Raw genomic sequence first — 14,196 nt, 5'->3', positions numbered from 1 at the left:
AGAATGACGAATATATAATCATTACCTGGGGTATTGCATCTCACGTGCTACCGTGTTTGTTAGAATTTCTTATTTCCATATATACCCCTGCAATCCCACGGTTACCTCATCTGCTGTTTTTCAAGACAAGTGGGAGATAAAAGTATATTCAGCAATAGCTTAGGGTTAATATGGTCATATGAACTAAAAGTGTATCAATAAAATAACTAACACATAATGTTTCTGTTTCTCATCTCCTTTTTCTTTCTTTCTTGATTTATTTTTTGAAACGATTCAATATCAATATCATCAGCCTTTTCAACCTTTTTTTTTTTTTTTTTTTCTTTTGCTGAAGCAGCCTTTTCAACTGATGCCTTGTACATATATTTTATATGATATATGTATTTTTTTGGAGTACATAAAATATTTTTGCAAGCGGTTTAATATTTTTATTTTTTTCAGGTCGCAATTCTCTCTCTCCTTTCCACCATTCGTAGTGTAACTTTTTTTATTTTCCTTTATTTTTTATTTTTTTTTTTTTTTTGAAATCCAAATTATAGTATATACTATTCTCTCTACCTTCATTTTTTTTTTCTTTTCTTTTTTTCAAAAACGTTCTATTTGGCTGTGAGCTTAAAATTAATTATTTCATGGCTGGCTTTTTTTTTTTTTTTTGGGGGGTTAAATTGTAAAGTTCTTATTCTTTTTCTCAGAAGTAAGGATCGTCAGTGCAACAAAAAAAAAAGCCAGTGATGTGTATAGTAGCATGCATACACCAGCTCAAGCGATTTTTTTGCCTTTTTCTCTTAATGTAATAACTAAATGGATATGTACCTAGTTTTTTAAGTTTGCAGATTTAGTCTACATGGAGAAGGCAACAAGTCATTATTCCAAACAAAGCACAAAGTTTTTCATGCAAAATGCAAAACCACACTTAATTCTTTCACCCAAAAAAAAAAAGAGACCCATAAATAAGTTCTTCATCGACAAGGACTACGAGAGTTGGGAGATTCAGAACTTCCTGTTGCAGGCTTCTATGGTATCAGAACAACAGATCCAGATGTTTTCCTACCCTCCAGATCCGCATGTGCTTGCGCTGCCTCAGACAGAGGGTATGTATGATTTACTCGAACCCGAAGCACACCCGATGTAATATTAGCAAACAACTCTCCTGCAGTCTCCAATAACTCTTGTCTAGTAGTTGTGTATTGCATCAAGGAAGGCCGTGTTAAGAACAGCGATTTCACTTGAAGAGCTGATAAAGGTACCGGATCTGGAGTTCCTGACGACACCCCAAAACTCACCATGTACCCACGAAGTTTTAAGCATTCCAACGATCCCTGGACATTTTTCCACATTAACAAACTCATTTCAGGGAAAAATCAAATATAGCAACGTTACTTGTTTTAGAAACTATATCGCATTGATTGCTGCAAACAGAATAGTAGAGAGCATCTCAAAGATTTTGATGGTGCCCATGTATAAAGTGAAGCTACAATAGAATAACCCTGTCCAGTAAACTCTTTTGATTGAATTTTCAGAGTCCCTGAAGAAAATAAGAAGATAAATTCATTACCTGAAACGTATCCTTTCCTACAGAATCATAGACAACATCTACCCCATTGCCTGATGTTATCTCATTCACACGGGCAACAAAATCCTCCTCCTTATAGATGATAACATGGTGAGCCCCATCTTCCTTGGCTTGAGCTGCCTTCTCTTTAGTTGAGACAGTTCCAATGACAGTGGCACCAAGAGCATTAGCCCACTGGCATAACAGAGAACCAACTCCACCAGCTGCTGCATGAACAAGAACTGTATGTCCTGCCTCGACCTGTATGCAGAAGAATCAAGTGAGATCTGATATCAAAAGCAATGGAGGTTGATAAATATAGAGATACAACAGAGAAAAGAGGACTATTGTTTGTTAATTAGTTGGAGGAATGATAAAAAGACATGCATACTCAAGAGATGCAATTTAGTAGGCAAAGCTATATTGTCCCAACGGTTAAGACCTCTAATTCATAAGCTACATTATTTATCCTGGTTTGGAAATCGAAGGCCCTTTGGGATTGTGGACTACATAACTGAAGGTAACTCTCTTCAAATCCACAAACCCAAACCCTAATAGATGTAAAATTTGATATTAGGTTCCTAGTAAAATATCTATGACAAATAATTTAGAGAAGAATATCACTTTAGCAACTTTAGTTTACGTAGAGTGATGCAGCTAAAAAGGTGAACCAAGACAACAAACAATAACTATTACCTTCAGGGTATAAAATAGCAATTCATATCTACACACCTTATGCATATAATAGTAGTTTATTCACATTCACAGACATCATGTACATACATCACCTGCATAATAGTGTTTTAGTCCTCTTGAACAGAATACATTGTTTGAACATGCAAATAACCATAAAGTGCTACATCAGCGTGACACTATGTGAAAAGCTGTAACAGAGTTCTCTATATTATCACATGTATTATAATCCAAAACATCATTGTGCATTGATTTAAATCTAAATTAAAAGTTTGAAATCCTATATCCTAATGCTACTGGAATATTTTAAATATACCTTGAAGCAACGGCGGACAAGAAACTGCGCAGTCATGCCTTTAAGCATGACAGATGCTGCAATGATAGGATCAATAGAGGAAGGAACAGTCACAACTTTATTAGCAGGAAGGATCTGCTCTTCAGCGTATGAACCCATTGGATTACCAGCATAGGCTACAAGATCGCCAACCTGCCTGCCTGTTAGCCCAGATCCTACTGCTGTCACAACCCCGACAGCCTCCATTCCTGCAAGAGAAAAGGATATGTTCATGATTTTTTTTTTTTCCTTTTGATGTTCATAATTAATTATTACTGGAAAAGGTAAATGGGTTTATAATGCGCATTCAAACGAAAACCTCTCAATTTAGTGTCTTCCCCCTTTATCCCTCACCCTGGGATTTCATTTCAGCTTAAGCTTCCCTGGTTTGGGGGATTAATTGATCGGATCTTTTTTAGGGCTCGTGAACTATTACCAAAGTGGGAGGAACTTATCCCTCAATTCTCATATTATACATCTAATCAAGTTATTAGCGCTCACAATATTCATCACTATACGTAGAACATAAAGCTAATTAAAACATTACTAAACATATAGATGGCATCAAGAAGTGGCTACTATCCGAATTTATCTTCATTGTTCTAGAAATAAATTGATAAATTAATCAACATTGAGAAGAAACAAAACCTGGAGTGAAAGGCAATGCAGCAGCTTTATAAACCCCTTTGCGGAAGTACACATCAATGAAATTAAGACCAATTGCCTTGTTTTTCACACGAATCTCGCCCTCTTTTGGCTCTCCTATTTCGACATCCTCCCATTTCAACACCTATCATCATTATGTAATAATTAATAAAAAGGAAGAATGAAATCATAGATACCATTGCATGCTGCCCTCACAGACAGCCATTCAGTAACTAGAAACCCCAAACAGAATGTAAACTATTAACTCTTAGTCTATCAATATATTGAGTATCAAGTTCAACAAGTCGACCATTGGTTCAATTTATTTATGATATAAACTATATTGCAGCCTAATCCAAATAGGGCTATCAGTTCATAAATGCCAAATAAGATGGGTTCTGCAAAAGTAAGCATAAGTAATCAAAATTCACAAACATGAGGCACAAAAGCCCCAATTCCAACTCACAAATAGCTTTGATTTTACTACTCAAGATGTACAGAGCTTTGATTTAAACAGTCAAAACACACCAAATAGAACACAGCAAAACTAACTCAATCAAAGAATATTAATAATAATAAAGCATACAACAAGCCACTGGAATAAGCAACAGAATGATCCTTCAAGATTAAATAACGAGGTTCCCTTATCTTTACTCATCCCAAAACCCAAAAAAAAAAAAAAAAAAAAAAAAAATTAGTAATACATCTACAAGCAAGAAGCAGTATTAGATTGTCTCCTATAGAACAGAAAAGAGTTGGTTTTGACAATCTAAGATCAATGACCATCAATACCCATCTTAAGAATCACACAATTCAAACATAAAAATTTATACTTTTACAACCAGAGAAGAAAAAAACGAAAATTGAGAGGAAGAGGGAGACCTCGGGTCCACCAAGCTCATAAATCCTAATAGCCTTAACCATATTTGGTGGTGACGCTGCTTGAGTGGCAACCGCGCTAACTGCTAATCTCTGGTTTCCAAGTGCAGATGATGAAGAACAGAAAAACGTGCACCTGGTTGGAATCCCTGGAAAATGTGTAGAACTTTGACGAAATGGGTGTGGAGCCAATGGAGACAGTGGACTAGGGGGTGTGGAATTTAGAAGCCAAATGAAAAATTAAAATGGGACAAAAGTAAAAGTTGGCCATTGCTTTTTAATATTTATATTTTAAGATGAATTAGACTGAATTCTCCTAAACTAGCTTCCTACGTATATGATATATCCCCTACCTTACGGTTAACCCCATCAGTAAACCATTAAAACCTTTAACTGGCAAAATATATATATATATATATATATATATATTAAAACCTTACAGTTAAAGATAAACTAGGTTAATTGTTTTTTACTCTTAAAATTTTTAGTATTATACTAATTAATATTTGTCTCAAATCATTATGATAATGTAACGTTATAAACAAATTCTTGTGAAACTTAATCATGCCATAATAAAAATTTTCATTAATTAAAATAAATCATGCAATTTTACTTATCAACTTTCATTAAGGTATTTAATAATAGATATGAAATAAAAATAAAAATAATAAGTGGATTTAAAGGGTTTTGTTGTCATACAAAATTATTATACATATTTTATTAATTATAAAATTGCCACTAGAGGTTAATATGTATCATCTTAGTATAGGCATTTATTGGTTATTTGCATAGTTGAGGGGTTATTTGTTTCTACTTGATAGTTTAAAGGGGGTTTAATGAATTTTAAACTATATTTTAGGATAACTCAAGCAAAATAAAATAAAATGGGAAATTGTTAATTACCAATAATTATGTCGATGGCAATGAAATACCAAAGGACAATGTTAGAGCATCTCGAATATAGCAATGAAATTGTTAATTTTCAAAAAAGTATTGTTGGAATAATTTGATAAGTGTCACTCTTTATTTTTAAAAATTATTTAAAATGCTCTTTGTAATAGAAAATAATTTTTTAAGCTAAAAAGCATCATTGGAGAGTAGCAAAGAAGATCAAAATAACATGTCATTTTGAACTTCCATGCGACCAGATAGGTGGAAATCCGACGAATTTTGGTATTTTAAAAATAGATTAAAACTTATAACTCTACCCATTTTCTTATTTGTACTTTAGACTATTTGAGAAAAAACTCATATGTGAAAGAAGATAGCTTTAGTAGCAAATTATGGTCCTGTCTAGAGGTTATCATGTACAAAAATTACCTTTTACAGGTATTACAATTATTTTTGGCAGAGTTCAGCATTTATAAATTCTCGGGTCATGATGAAAATTGGAAAACAAAAAATTACATGTATTGCTTTCGCTTCAGTAGTCCGATCGCTTTGTGTTAGAATGATATACATACATATATACATATATATATATATATATATATACATATATTAGTTATGCCTATTTCCTAATTTTTATTTTACTAACATGATAATTATACTGGATGACATTGATTCTGAAAAAGGAACAGCCTACGTATCATGACAATCTTGTGAGCACTATTTTCCCAACATTTGCTTATATCAGTCAGCTAATAATGCAAAACAAAAAAATAAAATAAGTTAATTCCCAACTGATTGACTAACAATGAATCCAAATACTTTTATTTATTGCTTAACATAGCAAATACATGGATAATTAGTTTCACAACTGGCCAACATTAAGCAGGCACTCAGTCATCCAAACACAACACAAATTTTTCACATGAAATGCACAGCCAAACCAACCCATAAAATTATTTCTTAACAAGGACTAGAAGAGTTGGGAGATTGAGAACTTCCTGTTCGAGGCTTCTATGGTATCAGCACAACGGATCCAGATGTTTTCCTACCCTCGAGATCTGCATGTGCTTGCGCTGCCTGTGACAAAGGGTATGTATGATTTACTCTAACCCGCAGCACACCTGACTCAACATTAGCAAACACCTCTCCTGCAGTCTCCAATAACTCTTCTCTAGTAGCTGTGTATTGCATCACAGAAGGCCTTGTTAAGTACAGTGATTTCGCTGCAAGAGCCGATAATGGTACCGGATCTGGTGTTCCTGATGACACCCCAATACTCACCATGTAACCCCGGACTTTTAAGGAATCCAACGATCCCTGGACACATTTCCATTTCAGAACACAATCAAGTATAGCAAAGTTATTTGTTTAGAAACTACATGACATTGAGTTGCTATAACCTGTGTGATAAAATAGAAAAGTGAAAAAAACATTCTAAAGCTTCAAATGATGGTGCCCATTTAGAAGGCGAAGACACGATAGAAAAACTCTGTCGGGCAAATTCTCCTGATTGAATTTCCGTAGTCTCACTCTATCCAGCAAACTCTCGATTGAATTTTCATAGTCTCTAATAAAGACAATGAGAAGAGAAATTCATTACCTGAAAGGTATCTTTTCCTACAGAGTCATAGACAACATCAACCCCATTGCCTGATGTTATCTCCTTAACACGAGCAACAAAATCCTCATCCTTGTAGATGATAACATGGTGAGCTCCGTCTTCCTTGGCTTGAGCTGCCTTCTCTTTAGTTGAGACAGTTCCAATGACAGTGGCACCAAGAGCATTAGCCCACTGGCATAGCAGAGATCCTACTCCACCAGCTGCAGCATGAACAAGAATTGTATGTCCTGCTTCAACCTGTAATACGGAACAATCAACTGAGATCTGATACCAAAAGCAACAAGGTTGTTACATATAGAGATATAACAGGAAAATGAGGACTAGTGATTGTTAATAACTTAAGAGGAGTGATGAAATGAAATGCATAATCAAGTGATGCGATTTCATAGAGAAAAATATATAGTTCCAAAAGTTATGATCGCCAATTCAAGGAGTGATTAATTGTAATATTTTTCCTGCTTTGTTCTATTGAAGACCATTGGGATTGTGGACTACATAACTGAAGGTAACCCTCTTTCATTCCGTAAACCCCTATTCTAATACAAGTAAAATTTGATACTAGGTCCATGGTAAAATATCTATAACAAAGAAAAAGATATTGCTTTTGCAACTTGGTTTGTCTAAACTGGTAATTTATATCAATGCAACTTTCATGTATATAATCAGCAGTTCATTTACATCATATATATACTCAGTCATATTGGTGCATTGACCTCTTGAACAGAATACATTGTTTGAATATGCAAATAACCATACAGCACTACATCAGGATACCACTATGCAAAGATCTGTAACAGAGTTATTGGTCATATCAAAAAGTAATATAATCCAAAACCTCATAGCACTTCGACTTAAATGTAAATTACAACTTTGACATCCTATATCCTAAAGCTACTGAATATTTTAAATATACCTTGAAGCAACGGCGCAATAAATACTGCGCCGTCATGCCCTTGAGAATGACAGATGCTGCAATGAGAGGATCAATAGAGGTAGGAACAGGCACAACTTTACTAGCAGGAAGGATCTGCTCTTCAGCATATGAGCCCATCGGAGTACCAGCATAGCCTACAAGATCACCAACCTGCGTGCCTTTTATTCCAGGTCCTACTGCTGTTACAACCCCAACAGCCTCCATTCCTGAAAGAGGAAAGGATTTGTTCATGGTTAAGTTATAACTTGAAAAGGTAAATGGGTTTATAATGCGCATTCAAACACAAACCTCTCCCATAAAGTTTGAAATGCTATAGAATTTTTTTTTTTTTTTTTTTTGGGAGGAACTTATCCATCAGTTCACATATTATATATCTAATCAAGTTATTAGCAATCTAAGTATTCATCATCAAACATACAACAATTTACAAATTATACTTCTAATCAAAACATTAGCAATCATATAGATGGCAACTGGAAGTGGTTATTGTCCGAAATTAATCTTCAATGTTCTAGAAATAAATTATAAAATAATTAACATTGAGAAGAAACAAAACCTGGAGTGAAAGGCAATGCAGCAGCTTTACTAACCCCTTTGCGGAAGTACACATCGATGAAATTAAGACCAATGGCCTTGTGTTTCACACGAATTTCGCCCTCCTTTGGCTCTCCTATTTCCACATCTTCCCATTTCAAAACCTATCATCATTATGTAATAATTAATAAACGGAAGAATGCAATCATATATATCATTGCATGCTGCGCTCACAGACAGCAATTCAGAAACTAGTAAAGCCATACAGAACGTAAATGGAAGACTATATATTAACAGCTGCTTTATGAATATAACAAGTATCAAGTTCAACATATTAACCATTATTACAAATTGCTGATGCAAATTTTATTGCAGCCTAGCCCCAATAGGGCTATAAGTGCGCGGATGGAAAATTAAATGGGTTCTGAGGAAGTAAGCAAATCATTTCACACACAATAATGAGGCATAAAAACCCAAATTCCAACTCACAAATAGCTGCGATTTTACCACTAAGATTTATGGAGCTTTAATTTAAAGAAACAAACACGCCACATAGAACACAACAAAACAAACCCAAAAAATAGAAACCACAGAGAGAGAGAGAGAGAGAGAGAGAGAGAGAGAGAGAGAGAGAGAGAGAGAGAGCAGCCATACGAGTCACTGGAAGAAGCAAGCAAATAATCCCTCGAGATTAAAAGAATGATGGTTCCACCGTCTTTACTCAGCCCAAAACAAAAAGAAAAAATAAAGAAGAAAGAGTAATGCACATATAAATAAGAAGAAATAGTAGATTTCCCCGTACTGAACTGAAAAAGATTCGGTTTTGACAATCTAAGTTCTAAGATCACCACCCACGAATACCCATTTCAACAATTATTTAAATGAAGCATAAAAATTCATACTTTTACAACAAAAACAACAGTAGAAAGAGAGAGAGAGAGAGAGAGAGAGAGAGAGAGAGAGACCTCAGGTCCACCAAGTTCATGAACCCTAATGGCCTTAACAAAATTTGGTAGCGAAGATGATGAAGAGCTGAAAAACGCGCACTGGGTCGAAATCCATGGAAAAAGTTGAGAACTTTGAGAAAAAGGGTGTGGAGCCAATTGAGTTGGTAGACCAGAGAGTGGTCGTAGAAGCTCCAGTGGGGGCTGCTTATTCTGAAAATGGTTTGGAACCAACTGAGTTAACCTCGCCAAACGGGCCGGAGAAAAAATCGCCGATAATCTCGACATTGTCTGAAAGAGAATGGTGGTTGGATTCCGACAAGGGGATAAGGAAGATCAAAATTTTGACTATGATTGTTCGATTTGCTTGAGCCGAGAAGAAGACAAATATACTTACCTGTTTTGTGCTTTTGATGGATAAGATGCAGACCTTCAATCCCAATCCTAATTATAGGATTAACGAGAAACGTGTCGGTACTGGACTCTCGTCTGGAGGATACAGAAAAAAACAAATGCGCGTAAATTTTCAAAATATTCTTCTTTATTAATTACAATATATTTAGTTATTTACCCAAAAAAAAAACACAAAATATTTAATTTTACATTGCCAAATAATTTTTAAACGTTTCTCTTTTACTTGTCGTTTAAAACAATTCTTCAAATTTACGCGCATAATTTTTTAATGCTTAGTAGATTCCAATTAAAAACTATGTACAAATCAATTAATTAATATAAATGTAGTCTGCAAATAGAAACTGAAATATATAACATTTAAAAAATATTTTTTTATATGGTAGAAGGGTAGAAGTTTAACCAATTCATGTATAATATAATTTATCTTGATTATGCTAAAAAGGACTAATTTTGCTAAAAAGATGAAGTATTAAGGGCGATTTCTTCCTTTTGAACATGGAAGTGTAATCTTAGTAATGTCTCCACTAGGCAAGCCTATGGATACATATCTTATTTAATCATTTTAAATATACTTTATTTACTGACAAGATATAATTAAATATGCTCTAAGATTCCACCTTAATCTTATTTTTCTATAAATTCTTTTTAATATTCTCCACCAAAGATTTGTTTTACAAAACATTCTCCATCCAATATAATCATTTTTAAAACAATATAATGTAGTTTATGAATATATTATACTCTACGTGGATACATTAAACATTTTTGTTTAAAGTTAATTTATTTGTTAATGTTAAAAATATGTTTAGTTCTGATTAATGTGATTAGCTAACAATGGTTCCAAATACTTTCCGTCTTATATCATTGCTTGACAAATAACACCATGGATAACACTCGCAGAAATTGCATATTTAGCACACCTAGAACAAGCAAACGGTCATCCCAAACACAGCACAATTTTAACTTACAAAATGCACAATAACAACCAACCCATGTAATTCCTTCTTTCTTAACAAGGAGACAGTTGGAAATTAAAAAAACTTTCCTGTTGGAGGTCTCCTAAGGTATCAGAACAATTGATCCAGAAGTTTTCCTACCCTCAAGATCTGCATGTGCTTGCGCTGCCTGAGACAAAGGGTATGTATGATTTACTCGAACCCTCAATGCTCCTGATGCAACATTTGTAAAAACCTCTCCTGCGGTCTCCAATAGCTCCTCTCTAGTAGCTGTGTATTGCATCATGGAAGGCCTTGTTATGTACAGTGATTTCGCTGCAAGAGCTGATAATGGTACTGGATCTGGGATACCTGATGACTGCCCAAAACACACCATGTATCCACGAAGTTTTAAGCATGCCAACGATCCCTGAACATATTTCAATTAAGAAACTCATTTGAGGACGAAATCACACAGCAAATTTATATTTTTCGAAACTAAATGACACTAAGTTGCTATAACCTGCATGGAGAAATGTAAAGAACTAAAGCTTCAAATGATGGTGCTGATGCCTATTAGAAGGGGAAGCTACAATAAAATTACTCTGTCCAGTAGATTCACTTGATTAATTTTCTAACGAAAATGAGAAAAAAAAAAAAAATGTATTCATTACCTCAAAGGTATCCTTCCCTACAGAATCATAGACAACATCAACCCCATTGCCAGATGTTATCTCATTTACGCGGGTGACAAAATCCTCTTCTGTATAGATGATAACATGGTGAGCTCCATCTTCCTTGGCTTGAGCTGCTTTCTCTTTAGTTGAGACAGTTCCAATGACAGTGGCTCCAAGAGCATTAGCCCACTGGCATAACAGAGATCCAACTCCACCAGCTGCTGCATGAACGAGAACTGTATGTCCTTTTTCAACCTGTATACAGACAATCAAGTGAATTCTGATATCAAAAGCAAAGGTGGTTGTTACAAAATAAATACACAACAGGAAAAAGAGGAGACATGTTTGTTAATTATTTGGAGGAATGATGAAATGACATGGATATTCAAGGGATGCGATTTCATAGAAACATATATATTGTTCCACTGGTTCAGTCCTCCACATCAAGGAGAGGCCAATTGTAATAACCAACATAACTGAAGGCCCATTGGGATTGTGGACTACAGAACTGAAGATAACCCTCTCCCAGTCCATAAACCCCAAACCTATTACGGATAAATTTTATTCTAGTCCTTAGTAAAATATTCATAACAAATAACTTAGAAAAGGCAACCTAGAGTTTAACTAAACTGGTTCCCCAATATGGTGAAGCTAAATAGGCAAACAATGACAACAAATAAACAATGACTACTACTTTCAGGGTATATAATGGCAATTTACATCCACACTTCTTCAATATATCCAAGAGCAATTTGTTCACATCCATATGCATCCTATACATATTCATCGACACATATATTTGTGCATTGACCCGGACAACAGTGTTTTAGTCCTCTTGAACGGGATACATTTTGTGTATCGGCAAATAATAATACAGCAGCAAATGAGGATGCCACTATGCAAAACGCTGTAACGGAGTTTTCCATATTATCACACGGTTATTCAAAGCAACATCGAGTATTTCAATAGTAAATTACAAATTTGACATCCTATATCGCAATGCTACTGGAATATTTTAAAAATACCTTGAAACAACGTGAAACTAGAAACTGAGTTGTCATGCCCTTTGCAAGAACAGATGCTACAATAACAGGATCAATAGAAGAAGGAACAGGAACAACTATATTTGCAGGAAGGATCTGCTCTTCAGCATATGAGCCTATTGGCCTACCAGCATAAGCTACAAGATCACCAACTTGCCTGCCTGTTACTCCAGGTCCAACTGCTGTCACAACCCCAACAGCTTCCACACCTGAAACAGAAAAGGATATTGTAAATGGGTTTAGAATGTGCATTCAAACAAAAATCTCTCCCATAATTATTGTAATGCCAATCAATTTTTTTTTTTTTTTTTCGGAAGGAACTTATCCATCACAATCATATAATGGCAACTGGAAGTGGTTATTATCCAAAGTTTATCTTCATTGTTCTAGAACTAAATTCATAAACTAGTAAAGTTTCAGAAGAAACAAAACCTGGAGTAAAGGGAAATGAAGCAGCTTTATAAACCCCTTTGCGGAAGTACACATCAACGAAATTAAGACCAATGGCCTTGTTTTTCACGCGAATCTCGCCCTCACTTGGCTCTCCTATTTCCACATCCTCCCATTTCAAAACCTATCATCATAACGTAATAGTTTTTAAATGGAAAAATGGAATAATAGATATCATTGTATGCTGCCCTAAAAAACAGCCATTCGACACTCGCAACGCCAAACAGAAAGTAAATTCAAAGCTATATATTAACTACTACTGTATCGATATAACAAGTTCAACAGGTCAAAACGTTAGTTCAATTTGTTGATAACACAAATTCTATTACAGCATAATCACAAAAGGGCTATAAGTGCAAAAATGGCAAATTAAATGGGTTCCGAAGAAATAAGCATAAGTTATCAAAATTCACAAACATGAGGCACAAAAGCCCAAATTCCAACTCACAAAAAGGTTAGAGCTTTGACACAGACAAACGCCAGATAGAACACAGCAACATTAACCAAAAATTAAGATAGACTACAAGTCACAGGAAGAAGCAATAGAATGATCCCTCAACATTTTACAGAATAAGGTCCCCTCATATTTATTTAGCCAAAACATAAAAAAATAAAAAATAAATAAAAAAAATAAAAAAGAAGAAAGGAACAATACATTTTAAAGCAAGAAGCAATAGTATACCTTGTTCTCATATGAACAATAAACCAATTCAAGCATAAAAATTCATACTCTTTACAGCAAAAATAACAGTGCAAAGACAGAAAGAGATACCTCAGGTCCACCAAGTTCATAAACCCTGATGGCTTTAACCATATTTATCTTTGGTTTCGAAGCGCAGATGAAGAACTGAAAACTAGAAATCCCTGAAAAAGGTTTTAGAACATCAACGAAAAGTGTTTGGAGCCAATTGAAATAGTAGACCAGGAGTGGCACTAAAAAGCTGCAGGGACTTATTCTGAAAAAGGAAGGGAACCAATTGAGTTAACCTCACCATTCACCAAACCCATTTTTAACTCTACCCATTTGTAAAGACGAAAAACAAACAAAAAAGTAAAATAAAATAAGTTCTACGCCATTTGCTTGTCTTAAATTCAATCATCCATATTGAACAAGGCTGAGAAATGAGGAAAACTAAGTTGGACCTAAAGAAATTGCTAGGCTTCTTGATTGTTTTTAAATATTTTTATTTTTATAAAATTCATGCAAAATAAAATAAAATAGGAAATTGAGAAATTGTTAATTACCAATAATATATCAATGGCAGTGACATAAAAAGACGATGTTGCATTCATTGGGTCGGTATTCTTCTACTAGATTAGATCATGTAATTTTAACTTTTTCACCAGAAGGTTGCTGGGAATCCAATTGAGTTTTGGTCTTTAACAAAAACGCAATTTTTTAATAGTACTTTCTTTTATGTTTTTATTTTCTAGACTATTTAAGAAAAAGCTCCTTACATTAACAAACATGGCATTAAGAGTAAATTGTAATTCAGTATAAAGTTTATCATGCACTAATGACAAAAATGTTCAAATAATGCAATTACTTTTCTGTTTGTCAAAAAAAGAAAAAAAGAATATTATTACAATTAATTTTTACATAAAGTTGTGCATCTATAAACGATATGCAATGCACTCTTTATATATATG

General features: G+C 34.3%; 3 protein-coding genes across 4 annotated transcripts; all 3 read right to left on the bottom strand.

Annotated features, from left to right (window-relative positions):
• Positions 1 to 791: 791 nt before the first annotated feature.
• On the bottom strand, positions 792 to 4,371 carry LOC107414356 (uncharacterized). Its single transcript, XM_048470599.2, has 5 exons — positions 4,107 to 4,371; positions 3,228 to 3,369; positions 2,562 to 2,788; positions 1,556 to 1,813; positions 792 to 1,319 (listed from the first exon to the last, which is right to left on the bottom strand). Exons 1-5 carry the CDS (start codon positions 4,146 to 4,148, stop codon positions 1,014 to 1,016), a joined length of 975 nt encoding a protein of 324 aa, XP_048326556.2. The 5' UTR covers positions 4,149 to 4,371; the 3' UTR covers positions 792 to 1,013.
• A 1,418-nt stretch (positions 4,372 to 5,789) lies between these two features.
• Positions 5,790 to 9,450, bottom strand: LOC107414363 (uncharacterized). The gene is made up of 5 exons (XM_016022479.4): positions 9,049 to 9,450; positions 8,106 to 8,247; positions 7,529 to 7,755; positions 6,595 to 6,852; positions 5,790 to 6,311 (listed from the first exon to the last, which is right to left on the bottom strand). The coding sequence occupies exons 1-5, from the start codon at positions 9,313 to 9,315 to the stop codon at positions 6,006 to 6,008; spliced, it is 1,200 nt and encodes a 399-aa protein (XP_015877965.3). The 5' UTR covers positions 9,316 to 9,450; the 3' UTR covers positions 5,790 to 6,005.
• Positions 9,451 to 10,325: 875 nt separating this feature from the next.
• On the bottom strand, positions 10,326 to 13,920 carry LOC107414359 (uncharacterized). 2 transcript variants are annotated; one of them, XM_060819302.1, is made up of 6 exons: positions 13,792 to 13,920; positions 13,319 to 13,502; positions 12,529 to 12,670; positions 12,079 to 12,305; positions 11,051 to 11,308; positions 10,326 to 10,806 (listed from the first exon to the last, which is right to left on the bottom strand). In XM_060819302.1, the coding sequence occupies exons 2-6, from the start codon at positions 13,358 to 13,360 to the stop codon at positions 10,501 to 10,503; spliced, it is 975 nt and encodes a 324-aa protein (XP_060675285.1). In that variant the 5' UTR covers positions 13,361 to 13,502; positions 13,792 to 13,920; the 3' UTR covers positions 10,326 to 10,500. The 2 variants fall into 2 exon arrangements, with proteins under 2 accessions (XP_060675285.1, XP_048325691.2); XM_048469734.2 differs by lacking the exon at positions 13,792 to 13,920 and having other exon boundaries at positions 13,319 to 13,687.
• Positions 13,921 to 14,196: the final 276 nt, after the last annotated feature.

The sequence above is a fragment of the Ziziphus jujuba genome, chromosome 8 (assembly GCF_031755915.1).
Source record: "Ziziphus jujuba cultivar Dongzao chromosome 8, ASM3175591v1".
Taxonomy (NCBI): Eukaryota; Viridiplantae; Streptophyta; class Magnoliopsida; order Rosales; family Rhamnaceae; genus Ziziphus; species Ziziphus jujuba.
This window is presented reverse-complemented; position numbering and strand designations above follow the sequence as displayed.